This window comes from Lissotriton helveticus, chromosome 8, assembly GCF_964261635.1.
Source record: "Lissotriton helveticus chromosome 8, aLisHel1.1, whole genome shotgun sequence".
NCBI classification, from domain to species: domain Eukaryota; kingdom Metazoa; phylum Chordata; class Amphibia; order Caudata; family Salamandridae; genus Lissotriton; species Lissotriton helveticus.
The window spans coordinates 1,522,378,707-1,522,400,033 of NC_136069.1; the positions used below are offsets into that span (position 1 = coordinate 1,522,378,707).

Here is a 21,327-nt window from a genome sequence, read left to right on the forward strand (position 1 = left end):
CGCTTGGCAACCCTAAAACGTACGTAGAGCAGGGGTGGCCTACAGATACTGTGCTTGGAGTATTATTTCCTAGCCTCACAACTTCAGCGTGCGGTGCACTGGCTGGACGGGAATGAAAACTGGGAGCGCAGGCTACTGGAGGTTCTGTGTGGCGAATATTCCCTGCCTGAGGTCCTAATGTTGGGATCTTGGTCGCCTACCTGGATACCCCAATAGTCCGTATGGTTAGCTGAGCATGGGAGAGGACGGTCAAAACGGTGTTGAAGAAGGCCCCGTTTGCGTCAGAGTCGAACATCTGGTCCCTACACCCATTTGGGGCCATTGGTGATAGCATGTCACTGCGCAGATGAAGGGAGGGAGAATGCGAAGTACTGGTGGATCTTTAGTTTAATAAACCAGAGAGGAGGCCGCTGAGACGTTTTAGCTGGGGCTGGGGCAGGGGCAGTATTTACAGTATGCCAAAGTGGCAGCTATGGCAAGAGAGATCTGTCCGGTATTTCCGGAAGCACCTGGGGCCTCTCGAATGCTGGAAGCATTTCTGTCAATGGCTGGAGGTGGGAGATTGATCTCACACCTTTATAGAGCCACGAGAGAGGACGCCTCCACGACCATGCTTGCGGGGATGTACGTTGTTATAACTCATGCTTTTACCACGCATGCTTTTACAACGCAGGTTTTTCAACGCAAGTCGTTACAACGACTTGCGTTGGGGGGTGCTGGATAGTGAATAGTTTAATTTACTATTCCAACTCCAGTCCCTGTGGATAGTGGGGAAGGTGCTGGATAGTAAATTAAACTATTACCTATCCTAAAGCGCCCCCCAGCGCAATTCGTTGTAATGACTTGCGTTGAAAAACCTGCGTTGTAAAGGCACTGCGTGTTAAAAGTTGCGTCGTAAAGGATGTTTCCCGCTTGCGGTGCAGGATAAATGGGAGTACCAGCTGACAAAGCCCCTGGACGCACATGCTTGGGAACTAATGCACGAAGGGGTTAAATACACATCTACGAATGCACGATTCAAGTTAATACACTACTTTGTGATCCACCAGGTCTATCGGACGCCTAGTAGGTTATGGGAGATAAAACAGTGCCTCTTAGGGCATGTCCCATTCTGGGAAGAAAAAAGCTGACCAGGACATTTCTTATTTTGGGATTAGCACTGGCCAAACGTAGGATAGCGATAGTATGGTTGTTTCCTAGAAGCCCGAAAGCGGGCGACTGGTTGAAAGATATGGCAGAGTGGGTCAACGCAGAGGGATGCCACATGAAGCTGACATGCAAGGGCGAGAAGCTGGAGGATGACATGAGCGCATGGACAGCAATGCTCACAGAACTGTTGACTCCTCCGGATGCACTGCCACCATAGACTATAACATCTTGAATGTTGAGCATGACTGAGGTATGGCCAGAGAGATTAGAAAGTACATTATTAGCAGTTCCCGGAGTGGAATGGGGGGTGGCCCTGTCTTGAGCTGGCACATGCAAGCTGACTTTAATGAAATGCTATTGTGTCACATTAGATCCGAATACATTAAGGGGGGAGGGGTGGGAGAGCCAAAATCTGAAGAGAGATACTAATTATAAGTGATGTTACATGCGGCTCGAGTTTGTTGTATGTTTCTTTTGTCTCGAAAAACCAATAAATATTATATTTAAAAAAGAAAATGGGATGGGGGGGCGCTAGAGGGCGCACTGCGGGATGGTTGGCTGAATAGTCAGCTCCGCCGGACGGGTGTGATGACAGCAAATTTACACCTCTGAACTTGCCGCCGAGAAAACGGAAACGGCACTAAAAGATATCGGACCATGCTGCCCATGCGACGAAAGTGAGGAAACCTCTCCAGGGAGCTCGGGATCGGCGAAAAGGAGAAAAAACGGAACGTAAGTGCAGCGAGCGACAAGATGGGTGCCCCCGACGCCCGGCTCCACTGGCCATAAGACGGCCACCACAAGCGGACGGGAGGCACAACCCGCTTTGAACACGTCCCGAACCTGCTGCGGTAACGAGCGCACACAGCGGAATGTTTAAACACTGCGGGCAAGGTCGTGAACGCACATTAGAGGGATGCGTTCCACGGAGCCCAAGATGGCGACTGCGGTGACACGCAAGCACTGAGCGGCGGTCGGGAGCCAGCGAGGGACCGCGGAACAGCTTGGTAACTGTCAACGAGCAGGCAAATGGAGCGGCAGAAATGTTCATAGGGAAAGGGCCCTCACAAGAGCACACAAAACCCCTGAACGTGGGTATTTTTTCGCAGAAACGCTGCCCAGAAGCGCCGATTGCGAAACACTATGTACAAGATGGCGCCCGACCCACAATACTGAATGGCGCGAGAGACTATAATCACCCACTGGCTGCCCCTACAATGAACACAAATGCCGCGAAGAAAGCCTGAGCGAGCCTAGCGGAAGACTGTCGCATCCTGACAGCGCACCAGGTGACGCAGTTGGCGACGCACGAATTATAACCAAAGAGTACACGAGGCTGGGCGGCAGTCCATTGGCGCCGGGAACACTACGGCGCTGTGATCAGCAGAGCGCAAAGAAGCAACGTAAAAGCTCCTACAAGCCAATCTCAACCTCAGCGCTGGAGTGCCACGCACTATAGGAGACCATGCAGATATCAAGGGCGGCAGATGCATAACTCTATATCACTGCGCTCGGCGAAAACACCCCAGAGACGGACCCTATCCATAACGAAAGACTCATCCACGGTAAGCCCGGACAAGACACGGCGCAGCCCTTTCCAGTGCGCTGCTGCCATGGGGAAACCAGACAAGCAGCAAACTAAGCTGCCCTTTGAAACGCGAAAGCAAACGAAAAACAACACCACAGCTTCGGATGCTGAAGGGGAGCAAGACGCAACGGAAGGGTCCGGAATGGAGACTGTGCTGAGGGCAATACAACAAAGTCTACAGGAAATGAATAACAAACTAGACAATGTGTGCAGCGTGTGGACCATATGGCAGCGAAAATAGAAAAACACGACGAGCGGATTGTGGAAGCGGAACAAAGGATCTCCAAAGTGAAGGACGAATCCAGAATCACAACGAAGGCTTGTGGCGGAATGGAAAAAACGATAGAAGTCCTAAGAGCTAGGGTGGAGGACCAGGAAGCGAGATCGAGACGGAACAACGTCCGCATATCGGGACTGCCAGAATCAACAAACACGGGTAAAATGGAGAGCTACATCGAGAGGCTGTTGACGGACATATTTGGGGCGGACAATCTCTCCTCAGTGTTTCTCGTCGAGTGGGCACATCGCTCCCTGGCACCCATACCAAAACCAGGTGCCGCGCCACGAATGATAATAGCCCGCCTACTCAACTATAGGGACAGGGATGCTATCCTCAGACTGGCCAGAGAAAAGAGCACTGTCGCATATCAAGGCAATACTCTGGAATTCTACCCTGATCACACGATGGCGGTACAGATGGCGCGAAAGGAATTTGCACCGGTTAAAAAGAAACTGCGAGAGCTGGGAGTTGAATATGCAATGCTATATCCCGCGAAGCTCAAGATCACGAACGCGGGTAAGCCAGTGATACTACCGTCAGTACAGGCGGCGCAGGAATACGTCAAGAAGCTGGGAAAGCATCGCAGGGAACAGTAACGGGAAGCGCGAACAAGCGACAATGATTTAGACGCTGGGAGGGATTATGCCACGGAACTTGGTACGACAACGTGTGGAACGCGTCACCCCTCGACCTAGAACTAATCCAAACGAGACGTGGCCAACGCTGAGGGGCTTGGAACTTTACAGACACGTGCAAAAGTTAGATACAGCTGACATTGTGATACGACGGTGGACACGTGGACAGGCGACATCACGGTAGCACGCGCATACATGGAATTGGGCACTGCGCCAGTGGACACTGCGTGCCAGGTATGGGTTGTGCAAGGGAACCCGCTACTAGAACAGGTGAGAGCGGAGCCATTCCATGGGTGGCATGCTATGATGCCGAACTTGGGAACTGGTGAACACTGGCCCTCACATGAGCGACGATGAAGGTGAGCATTAATACGAATTACACAGGGAGGGAACAAAAAGGAATAAACTGTTATACCGCGACTGGCCTAAGAGACCCTACTATTCAATGGAACTCAATCCCATGGCAGTTATAGTGTCCTGGTTGCTTGCCAGATTATGGCGGGGAAAAAGAGGTGGGAAGGTACAGCGGAATATAGAAATGTCATGCGCACCCGTCCACATCCACCAAGTGGATGGAGATGTGTGCACCTGGCGACACCCCCAGGCGGGTGCGCCCCAATTACAGTTTTGCTACTAGTTTTGTTAACTCATGGGGATGGCTTTGGCAATGTTGGGGTGCTGAAGTGGGAGGGGGGATGAGGGGGGAATTGGGAACTGTTCAAAGAAAATCACTGTGTCTGAGAAACATTGCGACCTCTACAGGTACGAAATGCACTGTATTAGATGATGAACTCATTGGGACAATAAGTACACTTGTATGCGGGACAGTATGCCAGATAGCCCTAAAAGGTGGGGTGGAGGGCGCTAACAAGATCCGATGCAAACTACCTTTGGTAAGATGACGCACTCCGCCACGCTGCAATGTATCACGTGGAATATAAGGGGATTGGGAGACCCTAGAAAAATTCGAAGGATGTTTGCATATTTTGACAGGTTACACGTTGATGTGGCCTTCCTACAGGAAACACACATAGCAGCAGGCGACAATTCCAAAGTGGGAACCAAATGGGCAGAGTCAGTCACCAACTCCAATTACTCGTCATACTCTCGAGGGGTTAGCATATTAATAAAGAAGGGGGTGCACTTTAAGATCTCAAACATACACAAAGACGCTGAAGGGTGAAGTGTAATAGTGGTGGGCACGATGAGACAGCACACAGTGGCACTGGTGAACATCTATAGACGACCCAGGTTTCTACAAGAAAATATGGGATGAGTTAGTAGATATCCAGGTTGAAAACATACTGTGGGGAGGCGACTTTAACGTAGCACTGAGGGAGGGGCTTGACAGATCCCCGAGCACAATAGAACCGCATGTAAAGGCAAGGGCGACACTGCAGGAGGCCATGGAAGACTTAAAGATGGTAGACGTCTGGAGGGTTCAGCACCCTGGGGAAATGGTGGCGACACACATAAATGCAGCACATAATAGCTGGTCTAGATTAGACTACTGGTTAGTAACGCAGGAGGTAACGTCATGGGCACTACACGTAAAACATCTCCCACGGACGCTTTCTGATCACAGCCCAGTGTTATTGGTGGTAGAAATACCGCGCTATGCGCCTCCACCATTTACATGGAGATTCAATGCAGCAGCCTTACGCGATCAAGTGTATGCTGATACCATACATAAAGCAATCCTAGACTATTTTGACTTGAACGGCCAATCGACGGAAGACTCATGCCTCCTGTGGGAGGCCTTCAAAGCTACATTAAGGGGGGTGTGTATTAGCACAACCACGGGCATCCTGAGAGACATTAGACAACAATTGAACTCGCATGAAAGCGCCATACACACGCTAGAACAAAGATATACGCAGACGAGGGACACGACAGTACTGGCGGAAATACAAGTTCTCTTAGCAGAGCATCGACAATTTGCTGCAGATGAGCTTCAATATATATACAAACGCAAAACAGCTAGGCGATATGGTGAGGGGGGTCGGCCGGGCAGAGCTCTAGCTGAGAAGATATGTACCGGACGAGCACCGCAACACATTGCTGCTATCAGGACCCGAGCGGGAAACATGACACATGACATACAAGGGATAATGGGAGAATTTATGGACGCATATGGTAAACTGTATGAAGCTCGCCCACCATTACCACAAGAGGAATTACTGTCTTACATGGCAGATATAGAACTGGCATGGCTGTCCGAAGGCCACAGAGAATACCTGGCTCGCCCTATCACGGTCGAAGATGTAGTGGACACCATCAAACGTCTGCCGAATGGCAAAGCGCCAGGGCCAGACGGCTTCACGACAGAGTTCTATAAAACGTATGCGGACCTACTAGCCCCATACTTGGTGAAACTATACGGGGAGGCTCACGAAGCACAGACACTTCCGGCGTCAATGAGAGAGGCCTTACTGATTGCGTTACTAAAACCGGGGAAAGACGAAGAACATTGCGACTCATACCGCCCGTTATCCCTCATAAACGTAGATACCAAAATTATAGCCAGCCTCCTAGCCGACAGACTTAAACCACTCATGCCGCTATTAATACGGCCCGACCAATCTGGCTTCATACCGGACAGGTCAACAACACACAACACGCGCACCCTGTTTGCGCTAGCTCACTATCTGGCACCCGAAGTAAAAGCGGTGGCTGTACTATTAGATGCGGCCAAAGCATTCGACACGATAGACTGGCCTTTCTTACAAGCAGTTTTGATACGTATGGGGTTTCCTCCGATCTTCATAGGGTGGATCACGATGCTTTACACAAATCTGACAGCACGCATTAGAGTGAACAAACACATCACGGAACCTATCGCTATATGTCGTTGCAGTAGGCAGGGGTGTCCACTCTCCCCTATGCTTTTCGCTCTGGTGCTAGAGCCCTTAGCATGCAAAATACGGCAACACCACCACTACTCAGCCATACAACTACCGTCACGCCCAATACACATCTCGCTATACGCGGATGACATGGTGCTTTACGTTAAGAACCCAGAACAGCACCTTAACCCACTACTGCGCAAATATATTAAATTCGGACAACATTCAGGACTCCAGATCAACTGGACTAAGTCCCTAATACTGGCGCTAACTGACGGCACGGATCCAACGGCCGTGGATTACCCACTTGAATGGCAGGCAGAGCCGACCAAATACTTAGGAGTATGGTTTCACAGGGACCCCGAAATTGTTATCAGGACCAATTATGGGAGAGCGATTTCAACATTAGACGACAAGGTGACCAGGTGGAATAAGCTGCCACTGTCGCTGGCAGACAGGGTTGCAATTGTGAAAATGGTAATACTCCCAAAGTTACTATATTTATTTAATAACATCCCAATTAAGCCTCCTGCAGAGGTGTTCCGAAATATCACAAAATTGATACTAAAGCTAGTTTGGGCAGGGAAACAAGCGAGATTGGATCTGCACACGATGACGTTACCGTATGCTAAGGAGGGCTACAAAGTACCAGATCTATATCTATATTACTTATGCGCGCAAGCGCAATTTGCGCATTACTGGTATCATGAGATTCCTTTCCTGACACATGTGGCGGTGGAGGCGGGTGATGCAGACCCGGTACCACTAACTAGCATACTGACACACAAACGGGACAGATTGCATGGACGTGACATAAACCCGGTGAATACCACCACAGACGCATGGACACTGATGGGGAAGGTGGCTAAACGCCTCCCGCTTTATGCGCCTGCTCTACCCCTGGCACATCATCCGGCGCTATCAGTTACTCAGGAACAGATTGGGATGGATTTACTGCGTAGAGCGGGTATAGATAAGATGGGAGATCTGTATAGAGAAGGGACCTACCAAACCCTAGATAGGTTGGACTACATTAGAAACCCAACACTATTGTTTAACTTTAACTACTATAGGCTACAGAGAGCGATCAAGGAGCACTATCCCACGACCCGGAGGAACCCCATACCCTGACTCCCTTGCAACTGCTACTCACTACGCCTACTGCCTCACATATAGTGTCCAAACTCTACACAAGCATACAGAATGACATTGGGGGAAACACGGAAAAGATGAGAGGTAAATGGAACGATGTCCTAGAAGGTACATTGTCAGACAAGGATTGGGAGACCACATGTCTACTCATAGGCATGTTACCAGCGAATGGAAACCTGCGGATCATCCATTACAAATATATACACCAAATGTACTACACGCCTCACAGGCTACACAGATACGGGTTGAGAGACGATTCCAAATGTGTACGATGTGGACAGGACAATGCAGACTTTATGCATTTAGCATGGGAATGTGGCTCTGTAGCAAACTACTGGGAACAGGTGACTAAGGCCTTAAGTGACATGATAGGGGTATCACTAGAATGCGAGGCCAAGATATGCTTGTTAGGTATTGTCCCGCACTTACGTGCGACGAGGCGCAGGTTTTGTGTGGTAGCGCTATTGATGGCGAAAATGAGGGTTTCCTTGCATTGGAATAGTAAGACAGGGCCTAAGATGAAAAGTTGGCTGGAAGATTTGACATATTGTTGTGACACACTGGCCACATATGAGGAGGAACTGCCGCTTAGATCACGCCCCAGGGACTACTGGATGTATTTGCGTGACTATCTACTAACGCATACGCCAGAATGAACCCGCATAGAGTGACCAAACCTGACATGCGAAGAAATACGTACTGATGAGTGCTACAGATTCACCACAGGAGAGGAAGAATGTTGTGACACAGTGTATGAAGTTAAAGTATTACATGTTGGTTGTTATTACAGGTTTAAGGTGAAATTACTAAACTAAAATGTAAGGACACGGACATGATTTGAAATGTATACAGTGCAGTTAGCTGCTACAACTGCTTTCTCACGAAACGCCGCCGGTCCTCACGATGTCGGCTGATGGGCTGTGTACAAAATTCAAAGTATTACATGACTTGCACAACTCTGTGGCCGGCCTAATAAGGTTGTAGGCGCAAATTTGTATATTACTTATGCGAAAAGTGTAATAAACATCTTACAACAAAAAAAAAAAAAAGAAAAGAAAATGGGATGGGTAGGAGTTAATAGAACAAACCTGGACGGGGATATGGAAGATGGATTGAAAAAAGCACTTATATGGAGTGCTTGAGCACAAGGAAAATATTAGCTCCAAAAATGGGTGCAGAGGATGGAAACAAGTAATTGGTTCAGGCTCCAAGGGGAGGAGGGCTAAACACAAGAAGAGGACATGACGCCTGCAAGCTGTGACAAGCTGGGATGAAGGGTATAAGAGCAATTCTGAAGCTAACAACGCAGTTGCACACATCTCTAGCTTGGAGTCTTTGAGGGGCAGCGCGTCTCAGCAGCCAGTGCGAGACAAGCTACACGGCTGCTCAGACACATGGGCAATGCGGCAGAAAGTTGCTAGGTGTTTCAGTAGGTTGAGGTGAGATCTTGTGCTAACTTTTAGAAAATGCCACTCATCAATAATTGTAGTAAATTGAAAGTCCATGGAGCCAGGTGTATAAAATAAGTTGGATTAATTTAAGTCAAGTTCCAGGTTAAGTTCATTATAAGTTATTAGTAGATGGAAAAGACACAAGTCAATTATAACAATAATGTCCAGCAAACAAGAGCGGAGACTAAGGATAAAGGCACTTTGCATACTACTTGGAAAAAAATATCTTTTTTATAAATGGCACTCATAGAGAACTGTTAAGAAGACTCACACTCAATCAGGTAAGAGAGTGAGTTTATTGAACTAGATCCTTCAGTGCCAGCTCGTAGAGTGAGCTCACCAACATTCTAAGGCGAGCTTCATTCCAAGATTCCACCAGTGGAACATACCATAGCGAGGAGAAGAGGGGAGGAAGGAAAAGGGAGAGAAGGGCAAAACTATCATAGTTAGAACAAAAACCTTTTGTTTATTCAGTTCCTGAATCTCCTAATCAACAGTTGATAACTAAACTCGTTGCCCACCGTTATGATGTCATAAAGACCTTCCAGACCAGGCTGACAAGGCTCTCTGAGAGCGTATCCTCGCAGGACTGCTCATCTGAGAGCCATGAGCGTGAATGTTACATTCTAAATGCGATAATTCACTGCAGCAACAGTGGGTTATCGATCTCATAACTCACTGTTGTTATGTCATAAAGGAATTCTAGCCCCTTCGCTGTGGGGGTTATTCCCCCGCTGTGCTGGGGGGGAGGAGGGCACGCACAGCGCCCGCATGCTCATGACGAGCTGAGCTCGTCATGAGCTACAGCGCTCCGGTGCTCATGACGAGCTGAGCTCGTCACAGGTGCGTTGGCTCCTGTGGAACGCTCAGCGCAGCGGGGGAATTCTCCCCGCACCTGAGTGTTCCACGGCTCATGACGAGCTGAGCTCGTCATGAGCACCGGAGCGTCGTGGCTCATGACGAGCTCGGCTCGTCATGAGCACCGAAGGTGCTAGACTGCTTTATCTGAGCTCTGTGAGAGCCTGCCAGGGCATCGCAGAAATGCAGAGAGCACAGCTTCTGAAAAAGAGGCAAGAGAGAAGGCAAGGAAATTGGTGGGGGTGGGTGACAGGAGGTCAGGTATTTTTATCTTTTATTTGGGACAGTGAGGAGAGATCATTTTATGTATGCCCCAAACCCATTATTCCCCTGCCCATGCATAGCAGTAGGAAGCAGAATTAAAAGATTTGGGGGGGGGGCATACATAACAGTGACATCACTGACTACTAGAGCTTCACTCTCGTTGTCTATTTCATGTCACTCAGAACCCCTCGATGAAAAACACACCGGTAAATCATTGTTACTCATCTATAATGCAATAAATAGTCCTTTGCAGAGGAGATACTACTTGGCTCCCAGCAGCTTACAGTTAGAAGAGGGTCTTTGTGGCAGTGAAGGGGGCTGCTGATATCTCTCTGCAGGTATGATGATGCAGGCAGAAGAGCTGTCCTCCCTCGATCATAAAGCCAGTTCGATCATAAACTCAGCGCCCATGTTAAGGATTATAGTTGTAATTAACAACCTTTCAAAACTCATAACGTTGACCTTGGAAGCACATGGCTGAGAGAGAAACTTGGGCAAAATGTGGCCAGCCATCAGGTCTGGAAGAGCCTTGAGTGAGTTCAGGTTCCAGAATTGTCCCGCAATTACTTCTTCATCGACATTGAACACATTGCAGGATCAATACTTAGCTCTTCCTTAATTCCTCCGCAGCATAATCAAATAAATGCACCTGATCAAGATAAATAAATGTACCCAGCTCACCTTCTTTTCTTTGATTATGCATCACTTTGCTTTTTTTAATGTGCCCTTTATATTCTCAAAAGTGTTACGCTTTACCGTGTTGAATCTGTTTGATGTTCTGTATATATCCCTTAGGCAACCGAAAAGTGTTAAATAAAACTTCTCTTAATATCATCAAACTGTCTTGACAGTGATCAGGAGCAGTGGCACAAAGTGCACTGTGAGTAACTGAACAGCTTTTCAACCTAATATTCAAGTAAATGGCTTCAAATATGGCCACTGGATGGCGCTGCTGCAATGCAAACAAACACGATCGCTTGAATTTTCAGCATGAGTTTTACGGTACTGGCATTGACAATTACAAACTGTAGGAATCACGTCATCCATTTGTCAGTATAATTTAAGTGTTTGGTCTGGAGATGCAGAAACTCAGAATTTAAAACGTACCTGGGTGGTTGGCTTTCCATCTAAACGAACCCTATTTAGCAACATTAGGATAATGAAAGACTGAGGAAAAAACATAACGTCTAATTTATATCATGCAATCTGCATGCAGCTCTTTGATGGCAGTCCATTGGTCTTTGTGTTATACTGGGATTGTAACGTATGAACTGCAAGTAACCAGTGTTATCTTGACATTTTTATTGTTGCCTGAGAACTCAGTGGCTTAGTTAGACCTACTGCCACCTTGGGCTACCCCTGAGTTTGCCGCCCGGATCAGGTTAGAGTTGGGGGCGAGGGGCGCTCGACAGATGACTTGTTCCTGGGGGGTCAGTACCGGCGCTCGATGGACGGCTTGTTCTTGCAGGTCCGACTCCCCTCACCAGCCACCCACCAGAAACTCCACTGTGAGAACTGCTGAACATACAAGGAGTTCTTCAGCAGGTGGTATTTAAGTCCATGTTATTTCTAAGCAGGGCGCCCCTCCCAGGTCAGCACCAGGTGTGGCTGCACCAGACGCACCACCCTAAAACTGGCCCTCGCTACATTAATATTTTTACTGGCGAGTGATGTTGTAAAAAGTCTAATGAAAGCTATCGTTGTTACAGATGTAACAATAAAGTGAAAGGATAAAACATTTGAAAATACAACATGGTTAAATTGAAGATATTAATATGCCATGTGATTATCATAAATACATCAATACAAGCAGAAAGTTAGTGCAGATAATTGGACCATCTTGTGTTCCCTTCTGAAGTGTCGTCACTGAGCTTGAACATGTGTCTTGTGATGCTCTTATGTGTGCACTTACAATTAGCGTGTCTTTTCTCGAGCAGCGTCCTCCGTGAGCTGGTCTATGCTTGACGGACCACCCGCAATGGAGGCAAATTCTAGGCAGGTACTGTAAAAATTCACAATAAAGGGTCAAAATTCAGGACATAAATTTAGGGCCAAGTTCAATTTTACGGACACATCTGTCACAAGTCAAGCAATAATATAAAAGTTAGTAAAAGTCCCCACCACTTTCCGCCCACCATCCTTAGTACATTCCCAGTCCTCCCGCGATTCGTTGTCCACCTCAGCTCCTACCACCCACCCTCTATTGCTAGTTTGCTGACCCAGCCCCTCATTTTTTTTGTTTGAATATTTTTATTGATATTTCAACATATTGTAACAATACAGAGCCGTAGCTGGAGGAGGGTAAGGCAAAGGTTATTTTTGCGATGTGCAGCAAGGAACAATAACAGTGACGGCATCATACATTACAAACTTCTCAATTCTTATATGTCATTGCTGTAAAGAAGAAAGACATTACATGAAGCGAACAACAGTTCCTTTCTGCGCTCCCCACCGGGGTGTGTAGTCTGTATCCATACAGTCCCCTAACCCGCAGCCAGGATAGAAATGGCTTTGAGGGATCGAGTCAGCGGGACATAGCATGCGAATGTGGCTCATCACGTGTAGCGAGTGTATGTCCAATGGGATGGTATATGGGCAAGGTGCCGTTGGAGGCCGTGATAGGCGCGGTACAGACCATACTTTGTACGGTCATCCCTCTTTAATTACTCAGGGGGAGAAGGAAAGTGAAAAGCATATCCGACATGTTTCCACATCACAAGGATGCAGGTAATGGTCGCGGGGCGTAGCGCGCAATGTTGCTGTCCGTCACTCAGTAAGTCATAGTGGGGTCCCATCGTTGTCATTCCAGCCTCATTCGCTCCGTAGGGGGAACATGGAAACAGGGAAGGGGGAGGGGTGGGGTGTGGTCGTCAAGCTCGGTGGCGTGTTTTGCGTGTCGCAATGGGAACGTCGTGACATGGGCGGGATGACCCAGCCCCTCATGCCCACCCTCAATTGTCAGCTGGGTGCCCCATCCCCTCCCGCTCTCCAATGTCAATTTTCTAGGTGTGGCGCAGCGGCCAGGGTGCCTGACTCCGGACCACGGGGTTCATGGTTCGATATCTTGCGGCAGGTCAGCCCAGCACCATGTGACTCTGGGCAAAAGCTCGCTTAATCTTCCCGAGGGCCCTGAGCCCCGAGAAACCACTTTGGAGGTAGCTGTGTGCTTTACAAATTCAAGATTATTATTACTATTATCCCATCCTCTACTGACCACCCTCAGTTACTCTGCTCCCCCATCCACTCCCACCCTCCATTGTCAGCTTGATTCCACACCCACCTATCCTGTTGTGAGATTGCTGTCCCCATCGATTCCCAACCACCCTCTGTTGTTTGTTTGCTTCCCAGTTAATCCTGCTCACCCTCCATTGTGTGCTTCCACACTGTCTCTCGCGTGTCTTCTCCCCAACCTATGTCCTTCTCTACTTTCTTCATCCATGTGGACTTGTCCCCCAAATCACTCCTTTATTTTTTTTAGGTAAATAGCGCATTAGCGCCACCCTCATCATAGCATTTTTAAATTATTTTTAGTCATGCCACACAGTGGCCGCACTACTGTACAGCATAGCTACAAATCATTGCCAAGGCCAAAGGTGCTGATAGGTGAGACCTATTGGCTTTGCCAATGATTGGTTTTTTAGGCAGAAAACGGTTAAACAACCCAGTGGGGGATAGGGAAGTGACCACCTTTCAAATTCAAATGTGAATATCGCACTGCTAATAACCTATCATTAACACTCTTGGCAGGACCGGACTGACCATAGCGGGCACCGGGCAATCCCCCGGTGCGCCGCACGGGTGGGCCCCCGTTTTTGTTACAGGGCCGTTCTTGCAAAATCGGCCCTGTACCAAAATCGGCCGAAAACCGGCACCGGCAAAGAGGTCGCCGCCAACCTCCCCCCCCCCCCCCCCTCCGAGTGGGGAGGAGGGGGCCGGCCGAGCACTTTACCAGGGCCGGTTGTGGTTCCCAGTCCGGCCCTGGTAAAAAACAAAACACTTTCTTTACCAGAGTAATGCAAGCAGCAATAGTTGGATTTGTCCTAAAAGACACTGAAAGGTAAAACAATGTGCTGGCACCCCTCTTACTAAGCCCTTCCTTGGGCTAGAGATTGGTTTAAAATTAAGAGCATAAGGCATCTGTAACAGACAACTCATGCCTTCACGGGCAATTCACTCAACTTTAGAGCAGTCTGCAAAATTCTGATAGGTGGTCACCCTAGTCTGTGTAGCTGCGGCGTTTTACACATAGTTACGGATTTGCCACTTTTTCCATATAATCCACCATCTGCTTCATAATCTGCAGATTTTAACAAAAAAATATGCTTGAAGGTCAAACGGATAACATCTTTAAATAAAATTGCAGCAATACATGTTGCTACACAGTGCAAGGCTATTTGAAAAGGTTGACTGGTCACCTTTCTGTTGCTTATTGTTCTAGTTAGGTGTTAAACTGTTACTAATGAGGTGAAACCTTTGCTCAGACAATGTTAACCCATCTAAAAATGACAAAGAAGTACATTTTCAGTCTGATTGTGTCTGCCTGTAGGAGATGCATCTCTGGGAGTGCAGCTAAATGTGACCTGGAATTCTTCATGCATGCTACTGTCCCTTTTTCACTTGGCAGGTGCACTTAAACCCTTTACATTGAGTATTCGAAGCGTTAATGCATTCCAGAGTATGGACCTTTGTAGGGCTGAAGTGCTAAAAGGTGTCTCCAGACACCCCAACAGCTTGTACACAGTAAGAGCTACAAGCTGCATGTTCTCTGAGCCGTCTCATTGGCTGCTGTCTCAGTAGCAGTGACTGATGCGCTTAGTTAACCGCATGCGTGCGGGCGGAATTCCGCCCACACGCTGACTTTTATGGATTCGCATGTTACATGACGAGCTGGGCTAGTCATCAGCGTAGCAGGAGGCTACCTCATGACGAGCCCAGCTCGTCATCAGCGTCGAAGGGGTTAAGGTACCCGTAGGCTGACTTAGAGGCAGCTTCTTATAGCATCGGGTCATTAGACACACTGTGTACATATAAAACACAGCAGCAGGGCTCTCTTTTCTTCAGTGATTGTCCTTAGTGATCGTAAGGACATCTGCATCACGTTTCACTTTTTAGGTCTCACCTCCACAGCGCAATCGCTGCGCCTGCGGGGCCCATTGTTTACAATAGAGGGCTTTGAGCCCTCCCATTGCTTACCATTCGTTGACTGCATTGTCACTATTCTGTACTGCCTCCTAATTGGCCTGCACGTTTTAGGCGTCACTTTCTTTTCTTTCTGTAGAGCAAGGACCAAGCACAAATTGATTCAACGGATTCAACTAAATTAGTATCCGTCCGCTGATCGTACTGTGATTCAAGTACTGTTTCTTTCTCTGCCACCACCTGACGCCATCTCCTTTATCCCCAACTGCTAAGAAGCTCTTTGCTCCCTCACCCATCAGCCCGTCCCTTCCTGAAACGCATTTATTTGTAAACAAACCAGTTCTCGCAGAAGCATTGTGCATACTTGCAAGCTCATTCATCAGATCAAAGGCATCAGATGTTCACATCAATATATGTTTATTTTCGGATTAAACACATACTTAAAACATCATCAAAAATTGAGCATAAAAAAATACAATTTAAACATCTTGGCAAATACAACCATACAATACATTACAATACATAAAAACATTCATATATGGTAGATATAGAGAATAAGCCACTCACAGAAGAGAAAAGACCCTTCAACAAGATCATCATTACAGCTCCAAGATGCCCTCGGGCATTCGAGCGCTTTACAAATCACAAAATCAAATCAAATCAAATTATTAACACCAAAACCTTTCGAAGTTGGCATGTCAAGGGTAGTCAGTACCAGTTATCATAATTTGTGTAATACTTGGGACCACCACAAACTGTGAGAACCATTACACCAAAATCTAATCAGGCATAGTCCACCGAGTTCGCAGCAACATAACAATTAATACCATTCACAAAGAAACAATGCAAAAAATCAATATTAAAAAAGTGCAAATGAGCAGACTGAAAGGCCTGGACATTTTCAGATTAATGAACTGGCAAGAAAATAAATAATTTTTGCCACCAATTCATACACTACTGACCTGAGATTTAATATACTGCGCAACCTAAAATATTTTGTATTAAGTGCAACATGCAGATGATGCAAAATTAATGCTCAGATATAACATCTCAACTACCAGATGCAATCGCTATATAGCAGCATATATATAGTCATTATTAACACCAATCTGTGCAAAGGTTGCAATTACGTGCATGAACAGCACATCTTAATATGCAATGCGAGGCTGTAAAGAACAATCTCAGCACTGCAAAAGTAGTAGAAAAGGTGGGTGCTTTAATACTAAGAAAGAACTTAATATGGAATACTGTTAAATCGCCTAGGCAATCACTAGGGTCTTGCGTCTGATAGTCCACATCCAGTCCAGAAAATTCGCAATGGCACGTGCATATTGAGGTCAAGAATCAGATTGTTAAAGTTCTTATGGCCGTTGCACATTTTCATGTTCCTAAATTTTGACAGACTGGCCAGATCTAAGTCTGTCTTCGATGTATGTAAGCCGTACAATCAATCAGAACACGGGCTGTATCTTCTTTGAACCTTTTACAGCTTGGACAAATCAATGAGGACTCTGACTCTGATTGGGTTGACCATTTTACGGTGAACGTCTTAAGTGGTAAAGAGCCTAACCTGAACTGAACATATAATTTCCTATCTAGGGGGTTGGTAATGCAGTCCAGATATTTTTCTTACAGAAGACTGAGCTTGAACCGCACAAAATTAATAGCAAGAGACCATCTGGAGGTGTTATCAGACTCTTTTTGAATTACCAAATGGAAGTATACTTTCTTGATTTGAACGTTTAAGGGAATTTTTCTCAAACGATGTACACTCCTAATAGCTCAGCAGGTGTAGGGTAGACAACACCTTTCCAATGTTTTTTACACTACTCAATTTTCTGGAATCTGTCTTGCCTGATTACCTCCAGGAAGGCCTCTGCATAGTTAGCTAATTCGGGATTGGTTCTAAGTCTCTGCCAAAACCGGACTGGTCTGCGCCCTGCTTTGTCAGCAATTTGTTTCCTGTCCATGTCAAGGTCGAGTGGAAAAGACAGTGTAACAGGGGGGAACACCAAAGTTCTGATGAACTTCCGTCCGATTTGTTCAGTCCAGAAAGTCAGTCAGTTAGTCAATAAAACTTTATTTGGTTTGTTACAACCATAAAAGTATACACTATACATATTATAAACCTTTATCAAAACACGTAACATAATATATTATTAAAAACTGAAGCAGCTCCTAATCCTTACATAAAAAGTAACCCAGCTCCTTTAAGTGCCAATCAGATTTCTTCTTTAAAATATTAATATTGCGTTGTTTTCAATCATATATACACCATCCTTCTAAAATACATTACATTACTGTTAATCTTTAAAATACACTCTCATATTATACTCAGTATCTGATGCACCTGTTACTCTATGCCCTGGAGAAACACCTTAATTTTACTCATAAATTTCCCCAAAGCGCAGGCTACATCTAACTCTTTCAATTCCACTAGAAGATTAGCAGCTTGCATCCTATTCATAATTCTATATTTTTTAAATATCGGGCATAAAATCTCTTTCGGTATATCTATAATCGACCTACAGTCCAATAAAATATGTACGATGTCACAGTGGGTACCTAACATACAATTACATGTGGAGAAGTGTGGCTCACTGGTTAGAGGAGGCAGACCTGGAAGCAGAGGTCAGCCCGGGACCAGGGTTCAATTCCCGGCTCGGCGGGATCTTGAGTCCTAAAATGTCCATGGACTCGACAATTCTCGCTCCGGTGCCTACTCGATTCACGGGTTCACACTCTGCGACTCTGGGCTATAGCTTGCCTAATCTCCACAACGGCCCCTCGCGGCGGGATGCCTGGCTTTCACCTTGCGGATACCCTGCCGGGGTTATCTCACAGGGGAATACGAGGACGGGTTCCTAAGCAAGCGCTTAGAAACCGCTTGGTGATTTGCGCTATATAAATTCCTGTACATTTACATTTACCATTGCTATCTATCATGCGTTTTTTACCCTATTATTTCAGTCCAGAAAGGTTTCAAAACTCTCATATTTCTACGCCATATGGCCCAGCAGCTTTAGAATCCTAAATCTGCAAGGAGGGCACTATGGGTTTACTATATAAAGCATGGTGCTCTTTCAAGATGGCACCTGATATCTGTTTATGTTTAAGAGTTGCTTTGTCCATATGGTGTTCCCATGACATGCCAGATGACAGCTTGATGCCAAGATACTCAAAAGTGTCCACCCTATAAAGCTCTTCACCACCTGAGTACATTTTCCCACTATATGATATATGTTGATTTATTAACATACATTCTTTCTTGGTTGCATTGACCTCGAGTCCCCTTAACGAGCAAAACTCCTTGCAGCGTGACAGTAGAGTTTAAGCCCTTTAGGTGTTTACGACCCAAGGAGGGTGTCATCAGCAAACAATAGAGTGAATACCTTCACATTGGCCAAGGATGGGGCATCCGAGGGTACAGCCGACAGAATGTACACTACTTTGTTTAAATAGAGGGAGAACAGGGTGGGGGCAAGTACAGAGCCATGCGGAACTCCCTTCCTGAGGGGAGTTGGGTTTTTAAGTTGCCCCTGTGCTCCCCAAAGTACTCTGGCATGATTATCCTCATGAAGCCAAACAATAATTGAGAGTATGTTGGGAGGCATTCCCATCTGCTGTAACTCTTGCCGCAGCTTTTGCCAAAGGACCAGATCAAATGCAGACTTCGGGTCGACATATACGAAAAGCACTGTTTTCCAGTACAATAAAAGAAAGTGCACTACCTAGTCCACAGTGCTATTTTTTCCCTGAAATCTGCTTGAAAGGCTGAGAGTTTTTGCACTTCGTCAATCGATATGCAAATTTTATCTAAAACAACCAGGCAAAAATCCTTCTGTATCAAGTCAATCAGACTAATCTGTCCATAGCCGGGTGTCAGGCTATGATGCCCTTTTTGTAGATAGGTAACACCTCAGAGACTTTCCATGACTTAAGGATTGGCACTCCCTTGCCTATAGCGTTGGTCAAGAATAGGATATACCCAACCCATTTTGCTTTGTCAAAGAAATAGATCACCGGGGATGCCATCTGGTCCGGGGGCTTTTCCCGGTGCAATTGCACCCGTAGTAAGTTCTACATCCTGGAGATCAAATGTCTCCACAAGATCTCGTTGATCTATAATAATAAAGACCTGATCTTCTCTGATACTATCTGTCTTGTCTTCATTACGTTTTTGTCTTATGTTTAACTGAGACCAAAACTGAGACAAAAGCCTAACTTTGCGACGTTTGGTATTCACAAAGGGCATTCACGAGTAGTAAAGTTAGACTTTTCTCTCAGTTTTGGTCTCAGTTAAACGTAAGACCAAACTTAAGTTTAACTGAGACAAAAGCCTAACTTTACTACTTATAAATGCCCTTTGTGAATACCGAATACCGAAAATCGTAGACTTCCGTCTCAGTTTACCTTTGTGAATCGGGCCCAAAATCTTTTTCAAAATGTTATTTGATGCCTGTTTTTTTAAACTATGATTTAAATTTTTATTCAAGAACATCACAAAATAGGTACGTGTTTATGATCGAGTGAATGCATCGTATAGACGTTGGCATTAAACTAGTCACTCTGCGGCCTGCTCAAGTGAAAACGACATAAATTGCTAGTGTGTTGCTGGACTCTGGAAGTTAGCCCACAAATAGTTAGTCACTTATAGATAGCGGAATTCAAGGGCATCCATTTCCAGATGCTGAGGTAAGCCCTCCATCCTCAGAATAAACAGGAGCACGCACACCCAAAACCAGGTATCTACAGGCATTGTTGACTTCGTACAGAAAGGGGAAATAGCAATAAGAGTGTGGTTTCTTGAGAATGCCTAGAATGGGTCATTGAGGGTGAGTAGGAGAGTGGGAGAAGGCTGCTCTCTATGGCTACAGTGGGCCTGATTCACCAAGGTACTTAGGTACTTATGTATGGTAAACTGTGGTGCGAAGTTAACATTACTACACGGAAGTACCTTTGTGAATCGGGCCCTGAGTATTCACATCATTTCTGAAAGTGATGAATAACAGTGATCTTTTATTCTCTTTCCCTTTCCAGGAGTGCTAGCTTCTCCCAAGCCACCAGGACCTCCTTCTTCATGAGAAGTGACACTGCTGTGCAGAAGCTTGCCCAGGGTTATGGACATTGTGTCAATGGTGTGGGTGGACACGTACACGGCTTCTACAGTTTGCCAAAGCCAAACAGGCACAATTCTGATCTCAGGGACAGCGCCTACGATCTCCCAAGAAGCTTTGGCTCCGACACGCCTAACAAATCCAGCCTTACCGGACTAGAATCCGAAAGTGAAGACATGCTCAATAACTATAAAACCCCCAATAATGTGCTATGGAAGGAGTTAAGTGAACTTTCGGCAGACTCCTATGATCTCCCCTCAAGCCCGCTGGCAGTTTACCAGATCCCAAGAACTTTTACGTTGGACAGGAATCATAATGCACTGGACATGGCATCTAGTGACTCTCCCACCGCCCCTCCTCCTCGTCCCCCTAAACCCGGGCAGGCAGACTCAAGATGGGGGAGCCCACAGCAACAGACACACAATGGAGAAAGTGTGGACATGTTGACGGTCACCATACCCCGAAGAAATACACTGCCTACAATGGATACTAGTAGGCTACATCGAGGTAAGCAAAACAATCATTTTAATTCTTAATGGCAAATTGCAATCATATCCGCTTGGTAACCAGGTGATCTTTTCTACACTGGGTCTCTAAACATCCCGGTGACTGGCTCAGAAGTTGAAGCAAACATAAAAAGAGTGTCTCTTTGGTTGACAGGAATCCTGATATAATGGAGTTAGGATTCCTCTGCAGTATTTTTGTGTAAATTGGCATTATTTGTCATCACACTGAAATTAGTTATTTAGGATTTGTATAAAGTGCTATTGCATCCTGAGTTGTGTTGGTGTTAGGGTGCTTTACAAAGAGCAATTTACCAAAAAGACTTAGGGGCACATTTAGAAGTT

General features: G+C 46.2%; 1 protein-coding gene across 4 annotated transcripts in view; it reads left to right on the forward strand.

The window, feature by feature from the left end:
- Positions 1-21,327, forward strand: part of GAB2 (GRB2 associated binding protein 2) — a 555,459-nt gene that overhangs the window by 492,228 nt on the left and 41,904 nt on the right. For all 4 annotated transcript variants that reach the window (XM_078658492.1, XM_078658493.1, XM_078658494.1 and 1 more), the window contains one exon: positions 20,403-20,986. In XM_078658492.1, coding sequence (XP_078514618.1) covers positions 20,403-20,986 — 584 coding nt within the window. The remainder of the gene's footprint in view (positions 1-20,402; positions 20,987-21,327) is intronic.